This window comes from Betta splendens, chromosome 14 (genome assembly GCF_900634795.4).
Source record: "Betta splendens chromosome 14, fBetSpl5.4, whole genome shotgun sequence".
NCBI classification, from domain to species: domain Eukaryota; kingdom Metazoa; phylum Chordata; class Actinopteri; order Anabantiformes; family Osphronemidae; genus Betta; species Betta splendens.
The window spans coordinates 7,658,370-7,675,504 of NC_040894.2; the positions used below are offsets into that span (position 1 = coordinate 7,658,370).

The window sequence follows — 17,135 nt, forward strand, 5'->3', positions numbered from 1 at the left end:
ATGCTGTTTCATCTGAGGACTACATGTAAATCTTTACCAGTCGACACATGACATCAGTTTAATCCCAAAGACTCGGATCAATAGAGTACTTGTACTTGGTGTTGATCTTTCCTGGTTGGTGTCACAGTTACAGAAGCAAGGCTCCGTTCCATCACAAAATGCTCAGGTGTATGAAAATATGTCTTTGAATACCTGCAGAATGAATGCTGTCATACACACAAGTGACTGCCAATGTGAAGCTGTTACAATCGAACACCACAATGACAAACGTGGTGTCATTGCAAGAATGCATGATTTAACACAAAAACATTTGTAATTATCATTTCAATTTCAAGTAATCAGCACAGTTAATTTAAGACCAAAGTTGACAGACAGTTTTGCGCCAAACAACATTATGCAGGTTGGAAAACAGTTATCACCAAAAACCTTAAAACCCTTTTTAGCAAGTAATATAAACAGTGAGTCTTTGCTCCTTTGAGAAACTGCAAGCAAGAAATATATCTTCTTTTTCTTTTTCAGCATCTGCAGATAAGACATGGAGAAATCACTGTACTGACTACAGTGAGACTGACAGCTGGTACACCTCAGAAATACATAGTTCAGTTTCATCGGTTTTTCTTTTCTGTGTGTACTTTAGGTAAAGAACTTGACAATAAGGTTTCAGTGCTTCAGGTTCACTCAATTCATTAATGTAAGTACAGTAAATAACAATATATAGTATGAAATAAGTAGAAAAAATAACATAAGAAAATAAGAGGAGGGAGGAATAAAGAGAGTGAGAGGAGTGTAATCACACAGATTAGTGTCTCTCCTTTAACAGTTGACGTCCTGGAGGAGCTGAAACCTTAATCTTATTACAAAGCAAGCTGAGTGTGGACATGAGGAGTGTTTTATACACCTTATAAATAAATGGTCTTTATAGAGAATATACTTTTAAAAACAGCACAAATAATCTATTTTTGTTGCAAAATCAAATCTTTATTTTCTTATACATGAATTGATGAATTAATACATGTAAAATAATGACCTGATGATACATTTGAAAGAATAAAGGAGTGCTGATTGGGGAGAAATCATTTGTGTGAAGGTTTTCATAATTTCTTCATATTTTTTGTTCATTGTATTTATTTCATAAAACCAATTATTTAGTTGTCACTCAATCTAAACATCTAAATGTTAGTATTTGTAATAATTTTCATCCAGTGGCACTTTATTTTTTTATATACCAGGAAAGTTGAGTTTATATGAGCAAACCCACGTTATAGTTGTGTATTAATCCCAAAAGCCACTAGATGCTGCTGTTATTCTTCACTTCTTCACTATTATACAAGGGACCTGATCATCCTCAAACAGGGACTGATGTAGAACTGAGAGTCAAATAAAGGTGATTTTTTCGTTTTTGCTTCTTTCTGCTCTGTAGCACACTCATCCCTTCACCAGGTGGTGAAGTTAAAGACGATGTGTTCATTTGCTGCTGGTTGGTAGCAGCCAACTCCTGTCAAACGGGGACACGGGTTTAGATTAGACATGGTTATATCTGACACCACTAAACAAATAAATGGTTATTATGTAATTTCATAAATAAACATCAAACAATCCTGTCACATTAATAGAGTTTAAGGATAATCACACTAAGGTCTACCTGTGGTAATAAGTGAAAGAACGACCAATCCATCTGCCTCATTACAGCTCATTAAGCCTCCCCTATGATGCATTATAACTCTGGGGAGGATACTCACCCACACTCAGCCGGGTGTATTCTCCTGAGCTCTCTGACAGGAGTTCCCAATACGTCTTATCTTTGTCACTTCCAGCTACTCCATTCACACTCTCTAGAAACAGGCCAAAGTTTGGGTTGTCTATCACTGTGAACCTGGCAAATAGGAGGCAGGACATGGATCAACTGGAGCTTTAGGAACAAAAGAATATTAAATGAACCTCCTGTATGATTTTACTTGAACCGCTGATTGGCCTCCTGCAGCCTCCTCAACGCGCTCACCAGTATACCTCCCTCTAACACAGAGCTGGAGAAGGCCTGAGGACTCGTGTTAGCCAACTTGTTCACTACAGTCAGTCTGATAGGAAGAGTTGCTGAACCTGCACGCAATAACATATGTGAAGTTACAGTGAGGCATAGCACAGCCAAAAATTTAAATGTATAAATTCACCTTCATGTGTGAGACGTCCATGTGCCCACACTAGGAGAAAGCTCAGAGAGAGCAGAGCAGCCGGTCTGAGATCCATCCTGGCTTTAATTTTTCAAAGTGATCCTTAGAGCACAGAGCTCAGTATTTATACTGTACCCACCAGGTCCACATCACCTTTATCCCAGTCACCTTCAACAGTGCCAACATAAGTGTTTGCTCTCTTTTTTTAAAGATTTGACAGCCAGTCACAGCTAATATATGACGACTGTACGTGAACTCAGTAACTTCACCCTTGAAGTGACCTAGCTGATTAATGATCTGCCTTGAAGATATGAATGAGGTTGTTGGTTTTAGATGTAAAAAATGTAAAAAGGATTTTCTCGTTTATTTAAATCGTTAATGTAATATTTGTCTTTCTTTAGAAATGTCAGTACAATCAGTACAGCTATATTTATTATTTCATTCATCGGCACGAGATCAAGGCAGATTTAAAATAAAAGGAGCACGAGGTTCTGAAATCTGTATTTACAGTACATGTTGTTCAGACTGAACATATACTGTTGGTATCTACCTCTAAGAAGGAATGTAGTTCAAACAGCTCTAATTAGGAGGCAGGTGATTGGCTAAATTTGGCTTTGATTTCCTCTCATGGGTGATGTAAGGCATGTAGGCCCGCTTGAACGCGAGTAACCCCGTCTGTTCCACCGAAAATAACCCGGGCACTGCAGCATCAGCACCGGGCAGCTGCGCAGGTGCGGCCTTTAAAGAGACAGTGGGGCCCAAATATCATCAAAGCCTTCCCCGTCTTCATACCAACAGTTAACAGCGGTGTTCATCATCCTGTGTGTGGAACAGTAGAAAAGCAACGCTCTCGTTCAGCCCAGCTGTCGTTTCACCGGCTTTTTCTCTTTTATCCCATTTCCCCCGAGAGAACAACTTGAGCTCGGGAATAGGAAATAAAAACCTCGCAGTAAATCTAAAATATTGAAGAAGCCAATTAACAGTTCTCTGATAATAGCTCTGAAGTCATCCCACTGTCGCTCCAGTCTTAAATCACCAGCTTGTTAAATCCTTATGATTTGCGCTCTATAATGAAATACATTTTCCCTTTGTAAGGTTCTGTCCTACATTTGTTCTATTTCCTAAAACTTTGATGATTTTACAGCATTTGAAGTACGTGTAAACGGAACCATAACGACATCCCTCTCCTCCAGCAGCATCCTGCCAGCAACGCCCTGCATCCCAGACCGGCGTGCGTACACAGACGCACCAACCGGGGAGCGGATAACGGCGGCTGCTACGGCGCATATCGAGCTGCTTGGGCGTCCGCAGCAGCGCTTGTGCCGTTTTACTGCCTCCTTGCACATGTCAGCGGCAGAATAGCGTCATCGACGACAGTTCCGAGGATGAGTGCGACTGTTTCCACACGAGCTCAGGACGGATGGATTTAGCGAACGCGGCGATCCGGCCGAGAGGACACATGACATGCGTTCTGCTCCCCTGACGATTCTCTGGGACGCAGTTTTTGACGCCTGGCATGCTTTTATTTGCGGGACTTGCTGTCGTGGATGCGGGATGCTGCGCGCCGCGCCCCGGGAGTTATTGATAATAAGGAGAACGCAGCTCGGTTCTGTCACAGCCTGTCTCGCGCGCGAAGCGGATTTTTCGCCGGACTGTGGCGCACCGTGAGCATCTTGTTGTTTTTGGTTGATGAGGACGGGCCGGCGCGGCGCTGTCTCGTCTGACGGGATCCGATCCGCAGGAACCGGGGCTCCGCCGCTCACCTGCTCGTTTCAACGCTCAATAATAAGTATGTCCCGTGGCCCTCCTGTGTGCGCGCGCGTGCATGTGCAGCGCGACATACTGTGCGATCAAAACCCCAGATGCAGAGCAGGTTAATGGATAACGTAGCCGACCCACTCTGCCTCCACTCCCATCAGTCCGTGGTTAACAGGTGCTTTCTTGGGGGCATCCCTCTGTGCTGCCAAGTCAAGGCAGCTCGGGGATGCTTGGCACACACCTTTAATAATCACACCCCATCCCCTTGGGGGACTTGTACAGCGCACATGTTCTGGCTTTGGGGTCGTACACGACAGAACATGAAGGCATCCAGATGACTGAGAGGCCATTAAGTCAAGTCTGCTTGTAGCTTAGCGTATGTGTAGGCTGATAATGGAAATTCACTAATGGCAGGATGATCAATAGGAGCCATGGTCAGTTTTCTGCGCTCGTCCTCTTCACATCAGGATATTTTATTACTCATACTGTACAGTGGGTCATGAAGAGTAGCTGCTGGTAATAGGTGCAAGGCAGTGCATTGCATGGCAACAGTGATGATGTGTATAATATTATTGTACATGCTGACTGTATTGAGGTTTTGTTTGCTTTGCCATGTTTTGTTGATGAGTTTGTTAGCGTTCGCTGATGCGTCCTGAACTAATCCCAGCTCATCTCATCAAGACAGATGTCTACAATGATCTATAGAGGTCAAAAGTAGAACAAACAGAGGCTTCACTAATACATTTCTGACTGAAGAATGTGACTGATGAATCATGGCAAAATTTCTATGTATCATGTACTTGAAAAACTTGTAATGAATGTCAGATGGATACATACAAATTCCTTGCTACTTTGTAAAGGTCAAAGCTGAGATTAACTAATGTAGATGCAACAGTTTCCACATTAATGAGTAAACAGTAGCATTAGTCAAGTACATTTAGTTTACCTCCAACGTCAGCAAATGATAAGTGAAACAAGTTTGAGAATGTACTGTACTCAATTTCAGATAATTTAGGATTGTAATATTTTTAATCATTCGTTATATTTATATAAATATTTGTTACCTTCAGTTTCACTTTAGTTTCATTATCTTCATTATTTTCATCATTATAAGTGAGGAGAAAGCTGAATTAATTTACGGTAACAGATTGAGCAATAAGCACCATCCATAAAATTGAGATTTACCTGAATTCATAATCTAAAGCTGCACTAAATCTGATGACTTGATTGTTGTTTAAAAGTGTATTTGAATACATGACATAACAAATTGATCTATTTCATTTGGATCTGCTTAATAAATGCAGACTTATGTATAAAACAACAACTGCTTATATCCTATAGAGTCAAGTGTTCTGCTTATGTTGAAATTAGAGGAACAGATTATTGTTTGCATTTCTGATGACTGAGCAGCTCATAGACCATCAGACTTTAGACGGTTGTACACTTCAGACAGACTTCTTGTGTGGCCGGAAATTTTATGTGAATCAGCAATACAGGCACACTGCAGGGCTGAAACCAGATCCTAACCCCCCACACTCACAATCTCATTGCCTGAAGCAGCTGGCCCATTAAATGGACTATAATCAGATCCTGTCCAGCACCTAGTTTAAAGACAGCGACTGCAGTCATACCAAAGTCTTTCCACTAACACGTCTTCTGAGGCAACAAGTCAGTCAATCAACCAACCAGAAAATGAAATCACACAAAATAGGTGTTTTGTTTTGTTTTGTTTTGTTTTGTTTTCTTTCGTTTCATTATTTTATTTTCAATGAAACTACATCCGCATATTATGAGCTGTACTGAAGATTTATTCAAAAGAGTCATCTCAGTTTGAAAGGTGCCTTGTCCCTCCGTCTTTGCAGACCTTCATCATGGCCGAGAAGACGCTGGAGCAGGGCTCGGTCAGCATCCCCATGGAGGAGACTAAGCAGGAGGCGCCGCTGCTCACCCACCTGAAGAAAGTGGAGAACCACATCACTGAGGCCCAGCGCTTCTCCCACCTCCCCCGCCGCTCCGCTGTGGACCTGGAGTTCAACGAGCTCTCCTACACGATCCGAGAAGGCCCCTGGTGGAGGAGGAGAGGTACTGCAGGTCCAGTTTAAACACTAACTATGATGGATGAGCAAGCGAGCACCACCCATGGCGATCAATATTTGGAGTGCAGAAATTTCAGGGGAGGCGTTAAGAAGCCTTTGTGACATTTACAGAAAACATTTTTCCCTTCCGAGTTTCCTGTCTTGCTCTGTTTGGCCTTGTTCTATTGTTCTGCGCATACAGTCCAGCTCAGCCCTCTCTCTCTCTAACACACACACACACACACACACACACACACACACACACACACACACACACACACACACACACACACACACACACACACACACACACACACACACACTTAGGGACTTGCACCATGTTATAGCAGTCAGTGCCTGCACACGGTGCTGCACTCAGCAGAGTTTAGACATAGTAAATAATTTACACTTGCAGGTTGGCACGCTGTCGGCTCTCTTTGTGTGTCGATAGGCGGTGGCGTTCAGTCGGGCCTGCGATTGATCTGCTCATGAAATGTCCTGATGGGGAAGAATCTCCTACGCTCAGTTATCCCCGCTTGTCAAATAAACCACCTTGTGTACACTATTAAAATGAATACATCTACCTTAAAGGTCTGTGTATTTAACAGGGCAGAGATGGGAGACTTGACAAACATCACTCCACCTCCAAACATAGTTTCCTCACGAGAGGCCCTCCATGAATCACTATAGGTTACAGTGCGTTTATTATAGGATAGTATTGATTTGCATTATGAAAGTTTGGCAGAGGGTTTTATCAATGTATGGAGACATTCATGAGGCGAATCATGGAAAGGAAGAGGAGCAGCCAGGGATTCGTGAGCCGTGGTCAATAAATCAGTATTTTGCTGCATTGCATTTATGCTCATGTCTCAGCTTTTACTAATTAACCACAAAGAGGCACACGTTTTCTTCCCAGACAATGTCGCTCAGCGTCCTGCCACAGACACCTTGTTCCTCCAACCAGCCTCACCTTGTTTTATTACGGCACCGCGTGGCTAATATCTGACATGCTGCACTTGGTTCTGGGGGATTTGTCAGTGTTTGATTAGAGCAGTCCTCAGCCGTCGTTCTCATCCTGCATGTGTAATTACGCAGGGCTGTTGTTCTGAGCTGTGCTGCTGTGATAAATTATCCCCATAAATAAAAGCATATAGGTTAATTTTCTCTGTCAAATTACACTGAATACAATTACACAGCTGGAGGAAAGAAGAGAGAACAAAGGCTGATGAGCAACAGAAATCGAGAGCCCTAAATCTGTGATGTCACATAGAATTTAATGTGTTTCAGTCATTGAGTCACTTCGCGCTATGAGTCATTTCTTCAAAGTCTGTGACAAACAGGAGGAGATTACTAAGCGAAGACTATTTATGTCTGCATCATAAATGAATACGCTGTAAATGTGTTGCTTCTGTTTTTCTTCTGAGCGGGTCTTATATTGTACAGGCTGCCCTCTGGAAGTCATTTATCTTGTGGGGATGATGCTGCTGTGACCTGGGTTCATGTTGAGGCATAGTCTCATCCCCAGAGAGACAACTGGTGTAACACTAGCCCAGCTACGGAGGAGGAAACACCAGGAGGGGAGGGGGGAAGGAATGTTTGCATGCGTCCTCATACTTTCAGCTCTGCATTTTGTTCTTTAATGCAATTGCTTCACTGCTGAACAATGTAAATTATAAAGAAGAGAGGTGCCTTTTGCGCCATTAAAAATGGAAATAATTACATTTCCATCATTATTTATATTTTTGTGTTGTGAGCTCCAGTTATAAGCATGATTCCATTTAAGCCATGAAAACAATTTGCTTAACAATTACTTGGAAATCAGCCGAGAGTCACTGAGCAAATGCTGTCAAACGCTGTTATGTCAGTGAGTCTTTGTGGTGTCGGTAGACGGAGCGGCGTGCTGCACAGTCAGTGGCTCCTGTGAGACGGGGGATCAGGATGCGCCTGCAGTCTCATACAGATAAGAGCATTGCTATGCACGGCCTACTGCAGCAGGTTAGGTCATCAGTATGCGCCACATGAGCAGCCTGCTCCGCTCATTGTTTTTCTGCTGTCTGAGTGGAGGTTGGCTGATGAAATAATACCGGGGGGGGGCGGGGGGGTTGAAGGGGGCTGGAGGCTCTGGTGAGACCCTGACTACGGCCTGAGGCGGGATGAAGCACGAGTGCAGACAGTGAAGACGTGGGTGAAGCGAGGAAGGGACGACGAGTATTTACTGCATCTATTCTACGTGTGGTAGCTGTTAATTGTAACACTGGTTGTTTTACTGGCCGTTTTAAAACATTTGCAGAGACGTCACGGTTTTCTGCCGGCGCCACTGAGGGCGTCGTGTTAAATCTCAGTGTTGGCTCATATATATTAAATACAGAAATTTACAACTGGTGCATTTCTCAAATTAAAGTTCTGATAGGTATATAATGAAAGTAAAACGTCAAAAATTAATTAAGAAATAACAGCAATTAACACGACTGCACCGTTTCCTGTCTGTCAGGTTACAAGGCTCTCCTCAAGTGTCTGTCGGGAAGATTCAACAGCAGAGAGCTGATTGGCATCATGGGGCCTTCTGGAGCTGGGAAGTCCACACTCATGAATATTCTGGCAGGATACAGGTGAATCTTACATCTTACATTCAGTGTTGATAGAATGGCCGCATTCATACACTATTGCTTATTTTTTGTGTGGATGAAGGGAAACTGGGATGAAGGGCCAGATCATGGTGAATGGTCGACCCAGGGACCTGAGGACTTTCAGGAAAATGTCCTGCTACATTATGCAGGATGACATGCTGCTACCACACCTCACCGCGAGGGAGGCGATGATGGTGAGGTCCCCAAAAGAAGCCCCCAATACCTCATTTTGTCCCAATAAAGAATAAGGAGCACGCTCGTTTGTGTGTTCCAGGTTTCTGCCAATCTGAAACTGAATGAGAGCATGCAGGTCAAAAAAGAACTGGTGAGTTTGCGTTACAGTTATGCACAGTCTGTGGAACCTGGTCCGCACCAGTAGAGGCGACAGCTACTGTCCGTCTGTTAAAGGTGGATGAGATCCTGACGGCGCTCGGCCTTCAGGAGTGCGCTCAGACGCGCACCAACGCTCTCTCCGGCGGCCAGTGTAAGCGACTGGCCATCGCCCTGGAGCTGGTCAACAACCCGCCCGTCATGTTCTTCGACGAGCCCACCAGGTAAAGCGCCGCTCCGCCATTCGCAGTCACTCCAGATTGAATGCACGCGTCTCTGCGAGCGCCTGACCCTCCTCCGCTTGCAGCGGCCTGGACAGCGCCTCCTGCTTCCAGGTGGTTTCCCTCATGAAGTCGCTGGCTCAGGGAGGAAGGACAATCATCTGCACCATTCACCAGCCCAGTGCCAAGCTCTTCGAGATGTTTGATAAGGTGGGTAAACACAGGTTAGCGTAATTCATTTTATCCAGCTGACAAGCAGCAGGAGTCGATACTCGGGCCTCTTGTTTTGTCTGGCGTTCATATATTATTCAGAGACTGAGTGTGTTGGAACCTACAGCATGTTGATTACTCTTTATCTGCATTCTTTGTCCAGCTGTACATCCTCAGTCAGGGTCAGTGCATATACAAGGGCACGGTCCCTTACCTCATCCCGTATCTGAAGAACCTGGGCCTCCACTGCCCCACATATCACAACCCGGCGGATTTTAGTAAGTCATACGTGTGGAATCCACCATGAGTGAATGTGTGCTGTATGTGTGGCTATTGAGTCCTACAGTATGAAGCAGTCTCCTCTGTTCCCAGTCATTGAAGTGGCATCAGGGGAGTACGGGGACCTAAATCCAGTGCTGTTTGAGGCGGTTCAGGGTGGTATGTGCGCCGATGAGGGCAAGAAGAACTCAAGAGACAAGAGTGACTCTTCCTGTCCTTCTCAATGCCATAGTGTGAGTGATACCAGCCTTTGAGCGCTAATGTTGCTGTGCTTTACCCAAATTCACAAGTAATGTGTTCACAAAGACAACAAAAATCTACTCACTCACTCACTCACTCACTCACTCACTCACTCACTCACTCACTCACTCACTCACTCACTCACTCACTCACTCACTCACTCACTCACTCACTCACCAGGTGCTGTTTTGCCCTTTTACACCTTTAAATGTTTGACTCTTTTATTGATTCCTTTCTGTCCACCTTCCTACTTTTGCGTATAGGCACCAACTGGTAACCTTTACAACAAAGACTCTAGGATTTCTCCTGCAATTAATCATTTTCTTGATATCGAGTAACTTACGGCCTCTTTCATTACAAATGACACTGTGCCAGTACTTTTACTCAGAGTATCTCAATTTGAAAGGTGGTGCACACGCGTTTTGTTTTAAAGTTTTTAATTAGTTATGGATAAAATATCTGTCTACGCTGCCATAGCAGCATTGTTTGGGGAATAGTCTGACATTTGGTAGCGCACACTTAATTGCTATTAGGTAGAAGGTTTGTTGTGATGAATGTCTCCCATCCATCGCTCAGATACGAGGCTATTACCAGATGTAGCCAGCTGTTACCAGCTTATTGTAGCACAGCGGTTGTATTATGGTCTCTGTGTGTGATGCAGTGGGCTGATGTGCTGTTTAACTGGACTGTCTCTTTCTACAGGACACAGGGACACTTGAGAAACACAGCTTTGCCACCAGTACATTCACACAGTTCTGCATCCTCTTTAAAAGAACCTTCATCACAATATGCAGAGACATGGTGATTATAACACACGGTCCTTTCTCTTTTTCTTCGTGAGTCTACTTCATGTGTTCACGCTCTGTTCTTGCGCTGTTCCAAGGTGCTGACCCACCTCAGGGTGATGTCCCACCTGTCTATTGGAGTGCTGATTGGCCTGCTTTACCTTAAAATTGGAAATGACGCCAGCAAGGTTTTCAACAACACCGGCTTCCTCTTTTTCTCCATGCTGTTCCTCATGTTTGCTGCCCTGATGCCCACCGTCCTTACCTGTAAGTCCAGTGAGGAAAAGGAGGCATTGACTCCGTTGTTTTTTCCTGCTTGTGGTGTCTTAACAAAGCTCTTTCTCCTCAGTTCCTCTCGAGATGTCCGTGTTTGTAAGAGAACATCTCAACTACTGGTACAGCCTGAAGGCTTATTACTTAGCCAAAACCATGGCTGACGTACCTTTCCAGGTAACATTTCGCTGTTTTTCTTGATCGCTAAAACACTATAACAAGCCCTGTAAATCAAATATTCCGTCAATTTTCAAAGCAGCACACCCATTTTTATGAGGTATGACACTATTCCCTGCTTTGACTCATGGGTGAAATCTAGTGAACTCTTCCTGCAAAATCTTACAAACAAATTCCGTCATTTCTCAGCTTCTGTGTGCTCATTTAGAAAACACTGGTATTTAAAATTTTTCACTCAGTCTTCATGCTTTAAAATTTAACACATATATATCAGATTCTTCAACACATAACACATGCATAACTAGGTTCCACTTATTTTCATCATCACTGTTACAGCAGTGCATCAGTCATGCCATAGCACCTGTTTGACACTCTACACAAAAATCTTCAATTTGCTATCAGTCTTTAGACCTTTAAAAATGCAACCATGTCTGTGTTTCTCTTTACCAGCATGGATGGAGGAGGTCTAAAGCAGAGACTGAGTATTAACAGTGGTTGTGTCTCATCCTCCAATAGATTTGACTGTAGTTTATTTTACATGTATTTTCTGTAATATTTACAATATTTCAGTTTCTGCCAGTTTGAAAATGAATGTCATAGATTCAATAAATCAAAGCATTTCTTAATCTGGAACGGTAAATTTGACATAAACTACAAAGACAACAAATAGCAACAGGCTACAATGACGATCAATAAAGCACTGCTTCACACTGAGATCAGTGATTTGTATTTTGATCTCCACTGTGTTATGACTGATTAAACGTGTTCATGTACTTGGTTGCAAGTTGTATTGTTTAAAGGCTAAATGAGTTTTTGCTGGGGTTTTTTTCAAATGTTTTGACGGTTAGAGCCTTTAGCAAACAAAGTGTGTCATTATGACATTGGAGCAGCTTGTTAGACCTGTGTGTGAACTGTTAGGAGAATGTGTTGTTTCATCGGACGGCTGCATCAAAGCGACTGATAAAAACTGTAAAAGGGCCCAGAATCAGTTCTTTGGGTTGTGGAACAATGGATTCACTGAGAAATTAAAGAATAGGTGAAAGAGCAAAAGCAGGAGGAGAGCAAGGAAGGACAAGGAGACAAGCAGTCTGGGATGAAATTTGAGACGCTGTAGTCGTGCTGTAGTTGCCCATGTCCTTGTCCATGGTGTGTATGAGGGGGGCTGGGCAACAAGTACAGCCATATTTGAGTGGCTTCACCGTGGCCTCCATCATCAGAACCTTCAGGGAGGAGAACGGGTCGGTGTCCTTAAAGTAAGGCTGCTCTGTACAGTAACTTTAGAGGACAGACATGTTACTGTAGAGCAGCCTCATTACGTTGTAGGTTGGATAATGTCAGCTTCCATCGTGACTGGTTTACAAAACAAAACCTGAGGTTTCCTTTAACCTTAAAATAATGACACTAAAACCTTTCCTTCATAGGTGCTTTGTCCGATCATGTACTGCAGTATTGTGTACTGGATGACGGAGCAGCCCCCAGAGGCGGGTCGCTACCTGCTGTTCATGGCCCTGTCCACCTCCACGGCCTTGGTAGCCCAGTCCCTGGGTCTGCTTATAGGGGCTGCGTCTACATCTCTGCAGGTAATGCATGGCTATGTCTTGAAGTTACAAACCCGCTTCAAGAATTTCTTTTCAAGATACGCTTTTTTGTTCCACAGGTGGCAACTTTTGTGGGTCCGGTCACGGCCATACCGGTGCTCCTCTTCTCTGGCTTCTTTGTCAATTTTGACACCATTCCCAAATACCTACAGTGGAGCTCCTACGTGTCCTACGTCAGGTAAGACGCTAACTTACGTATGCTGTGGGTCATCGTACCCAGGCTTGAAATGATTCTTCGTCCCCGACTTGCAGATATGGCTTTGAAGGGGTCATACTCTCTATCTACGGGATGAACCGGTCAGAACTGGAGTGTCCGGGCCTGGTGTGTAAGTTCCAAAAGCCAGAGGAGGTTCTGCAGTTGCTGGACGTGGAGGATGCGAAGCTTTACGTGGACTTCATGGTGCTGGGGGTTTTCTTCCTGGTCCTCAGACTGGCCACCTACCTGGTCCTCCGCTACAAAGTCAAGTCGGAGCGTTAAGCCATTCACTTACAATCACGGACGGGTTTGGACGGCATCAACCAACCTGTAGTCTCTCCTTCTCTGTCTGTTCCTCACACACATGTACAAAGACTTAAACACATCCAGTGGAGCTCTACTGAACCATTACCCAGAGTGCATCATCTTTAAACTGGTATGCTACATAAAAGGGAAGCTTTTGTCTGTCCATACCTGGTGGTTCTTTGGGTGATGATAATAGTACCTTTAACCTGACCAATTAGCAGGAAGCATGTTTCTATGAACTGAGAAATTTGGATTTATACCTGGTTATCTGGCCACACCAAGAAGCTGCCACATGAATCTAATGCATCTGGATTCACGGTGAGCCATAGTCTCCATCATGGTGCAGGAGTATGTCATACCCTGTAACTCAATTAAGATCCAGATTAGAGCTACTTCTACTTATATTATACCTAAATGGCCCATAGAGATGGAACAGGAACAACATTTCAAGATGGATGCCTTCCAAGCCAGAAGATGTTTTGCAGCACTACTCCAACCTGGCTAACGATCAGGTGTCCTGACCACAAAGGCTTGTCTTAAGAAAACAAAGCGACTGCCAGTGGATGATTTTCCTCATTCCTCCATTTCTTGTGTGGATCATTTCAAAAGGCCTTGAGCTCTCCCTCTGACGGTGGCCAGCAGTGGTTCTCACGCTGCCACCCGGCCCATGACCCCTCACGCTCCTCATCATCCCACATTTGTTTCTGCCATAACCGAGGAAGCCCCGTGGACCGGGGGGTGGAGGGGAGCGTGACTGTTGTTTCCAGCCGAACACGAGAGCAATGTTACTGACGAAGTGCAATAGCCTGTTCTGTGGTTAAAAACAGCAATGTTTGTCTAATCGATGTCTCTCTTTAACACTCTTTGTTGAACTGCTTGTTTCCACTTGTTGTGTGACTCTTTAGCCGCCTCCCCTCCTGTTTCTATTCTTCCCTTTCTCTCTGCTTCGCTGATGTCTGACCGATGTGTCCAAACCAATGCTAGATACTTGAAATGCTGGCCGGGCAGTTTTTTGTGCCTCTGAACTAGAATGATTTTTGAGTTTTCTCTGCTTCATTGTTTGTGCATACACTTAATGTCAACATACGTGCTGGTTCTCCTGCACACACACACACACACACACACACACACACACACACACACACACACACACACACACACACACACACACACACACACACACACACACACATTCATCCTGGGCAATGTATAAAATAGCCTCTTCTTGTCACAGGGCAATGCAAATATTTTCCAATAGACTTGCTATGAAATATTTCTTACTTAAACTATGCTTCTTAGTAATCCTTATTATAATGCATAAAATTATGTGAGTATATAATCAATGATTGTACAGTGAGTATGCCATGCTGTAAACAAATGTATATTTGCACTTTTCTGTGTATGTTTATTCTTACAATTACTTTTTAATTTATTTGTATTTAATTTTATATATATATATATATATATATATATATATGTGACAAGTGCTGCTTGAAAGTATAATGGGAAAACAGCAACTGAATGTTGCATGTTCACTTTAGGAATGAAATTTATGAAATATTAAATTTCGCGTTAAAGCATTATGATTTATTTTCCTCATGTAACCTGTCACGTTTGAGGAGATGTGGACGCTCTGCTCGTGTAACGTTTTTGAAATGTCTGGAATCAAGTGTGCATCACTGGTGTAGATATAAAAAGGAAGAAAGAGTGCAAAGGTAATGTTGAAGTGTGTGAAATGTACCAGATGGAGGGAGGCAAAAATAAATAACAGTCAACCAAACGTATTATTATGTAGCTATAGAGACTGTCGGTCTGTTTAGGAAGCAGCTGCGTCACAGAGGACGTAAGAGGCAGCTGCAGGTTTTTTTCATTAATAGCAATAGTCAGCATTGGGAGGTTTAACTGTTAAACCTCTCAATGCAGGAGATATCTTTTATAATAAGACCATAATTTGAATTTAGTTTCTACCTGGTTTATTGTGTGCAATAAAAAATTCAAACCTTTCTTTTTTCAACCTTTGACATCAGTTCATGAAGGGAAGTAATGCTGTAAGTTGCTTCTTTTCATCATTTTTTGTGCCTTTGTTGATTCTGTTCAACCTCAAAATAGGCCAATATGGTGGACATGTTAAGTGGGTCAATCTCAAAGTATTTCATTGATTTTAAATGACTAAAGAAAAGAAATGATATTAAAATCCAATGTAGACAGCTGCTGGATTTTTTTTTACCCTGATTAAAAAAACATGTAAATGCAGAAAACGTTGTAGTGTGTGGACCATGTTGTATAAACTCAGTTTTACTGCCAAAACAAAAATATTTGTTTTTATCTGTTCATATGTAATGGCTATGACTTTGTGGGGTAAAAATAGACATGTAGAAAAAAGCAGCTACAGAAAGTGAAGAGCTTCAATTAACAGTGCTGAAATATTAATGTGTCTAGAAATGTGTGTGGTACCAAAGAATAAACAAATCCTCCTTTCTCTACTGAAAATTTAATATAATGAGAACAATTCTCAGTGAGATAAGCGTTCATCTTAATTTCATAAGCAAGGAAAGTGCTCAAAAACAGATGTCAAACATCATTTATAGTAGCCCATACCCCACTGATTTTCCTTTTTGTGATCTTCCAGTCCTCTTTTTTTCCAGTGTCTTCATGTCAGAAATGTAATTATTGTTATCACATATGATTTGACTCCACTAATAATTCAGTTTCAACAAAATGTACTCATGTTTCAGGAAAGTGACTGTATGAGATGCAGCTGGTCAGCGTTTGTTCAGATGACTTTCTTCTGTATTTTGTTTTTTCTTTAGTGCACTCAGCCATGCATGGAGAACAATAATAAGCAGAACGCGAGTGTGAAAGGCTGTTTAACAAAGGTTGTTGTTTAAGTCTGATTAATTTATTTATCCTTTACAGTTTAATTTGTTGTTTCTCAACTCAAAAAATGCTAGTTCTCTATACTACACGCTATTTCAAGGATTATAATAAAGATCATTTATAACCTTTGCTCGTGCACAGTGACATTTTTTGTTCAGTTATTTGCAGATGGTGAAAGAACAAAAATATCCAAACTGTAATTATTATATCTTGTTTGTTCAAAGAGACATCCATTCAAAAATGTGCCACTGCCAGTCCCAGCTGTCATTGGGTGAGAGGCGGGTAAGACCCTAAGCAGGTCGCCAGTCTGTCACAAGGCCAACACATAAAGACAGACAACCACTCACACTCACATTCATATTGATAGGCAATTTAGAGACTCAAATTAATCTAATCTAACAGCAAGTCCTTGGACTTTCGACCCTGCCTCTTGACAGCTGGGATTGGTTCTAGCATGAATGGATAAATGGACACTGATGTTAGAGTCAAAGTCACCTTTTAACGACCACCTCAAATACCCACTAAGCTTGGCTTCTGGGCACACACCAGGGCTTGCATGTGTTTTCTTCTTGGTTCTATACTTGGGTTTACTGGTGACTCTAATTTGCTCATTCTGTAGATGTAAATGTGAGCATGACTGGTTGTCTGTCTCCACATGTCAACCCTGTGACAGACTGATGACCTGTTCAGGGTGCAGCGTGCCTGTCACTCTGTGGCAGCTGAGACAGACTCCAGCACCATCACAAACCACGCAAGGGTAAAAGCAGAGTCCAAAAATGAGTGGAAATAGGCAAGATCCAGTCTGTTGCTTTGTATTAAATATATATCATAACGGGTGACAAATTATCTAATCTTACAACAATTTTGTTTGCTTTAAATTTAAAATTATGCAGAACAGGAAGTGAACATCATGAATACTTCCACCTCCTTTACACATTTTTCAGGCTAATAGATTAATTTTTTTAATGACTGTGAGAGCAGTTATTGCAGGCAAGCTCAGAGCAGCATGATGTAA

General features: G+C 42.7%; 2 protein-coding genes across 2 annotated transcripts; one reads left to right on the top strand and one right to left on the bottom strand.

Annotated features, from left to right (window-relative positions):
* Nucleotides 1–1,008: 1,008 nt before the first annotated feature.
* On the bottom strand, nt 1,009–3,249 carry tcnba (transcobalamin beta a). Its single transcript, XM_029173844.2, has 4 exons — nt 2,169–3,249; nt 1,956–2,097; nt 1,740–1,873; nt 1,009–1,495 (listed from the first exon to the last, which is right to left on the bottom strand). The coding sequence occupies exons 1-4, from the start codon at nt 2,242–2,244 to the stop codon at nt 1,434–1,436; spliced, it is 414 nt and encodes a 137-aa protein (XP_029029677.1). The 5' UTR covers nt 2,245–3,249; the 3' UTR covers nt 1,009–1,433.
* A 165-nt stretch (nt 3,250–3,414) lies between these two features.
* abcg4a (ATP-binding cassette, sub-family G (WHITE), member 4a) lies at nt 3,415–16,249 on the top strand. The gene is made up of 15 exons (XM_029173842.3): nt 3,415–3,957; nt 5,789–6,008; nt 8,493–8,610; nt 8,690–8,822; nt 8,903–8,953; nt 9,037–9,182; nt 9,266–9,389; nt 9,553–9,667; nt 9,762–9,901; nt 10,611–10,709; nt 10,792–10,960; nt 11,043–11,143; nt 12,565–12,723; nt 12,801–12,919; nt 12,994–16,249. The coding sequence occupies exons 2-15, from the start codon at nt 5,798–5,800 to the stop codon at nt 13,217–13,219; spliced, it is 1,911 nt and encodes a 636-aa protein (XP_029029675.1). The 5' UTR covers nt 3,415–3,957; nt 5,789–5,797; the 3' UTR covers nt 13,220–16,249.
* Nucleotides 16,250–17,135: the final 886 nt, after the last annotated feature.

What these genes read in the sequence shown, in the direction of transcription:
- tcnba (XM_029173844.2), bottom strand. Translation starts at nt 2,244, where the DNA reads ATGGATCTCAGACCGGCTGCTCTGCTCTCTCTGAGCTTTCTCCTAGTG. An exon ending in TGGACGTCTCACACATGAAG is followed by an intron (nt 2,098 to 2,168) that starts GTGAATTTATAC and finishes TATTGCGTGCAG; the next exon opens with GTTCAGCAACTCTTCCTATC. An exon ending in ATACACCCGGCTGAGTGTGG is followed by an intron (nt 1,496 to 1,739) that starts GTGAGTATCCTC and finishes CCCGTTTGACAG; the next exon opens with GAGTTGGCTGCTACCAACCA.
- abcg4a (XM_029173842.3), top strand. Translation starts at nt 5,798, where the DNA reads ATGGCCGAGAAGACGCTGGAGCAGGGCTCGGTCAGCATCCCCATGGAG. An exon ending in TTCTTCGACGAGCCCACCAG is followed by an intron (nt 9,183 to 9,265) that starts GTAAAGCGCCGC and finishes CTCCGCTTGCAG; the next exon opens with CGGCCTGGACAGCGCCTCCT. An exon ending in TCTTCGAGATGTTTGATAAG is followed by an intron (nt 9,390 to 9,552) that starts GTGGGTAAACAC and finishes TTCTTTGTCCAG; the next exon opens with CTGTACATCCTCAGTCAGGG.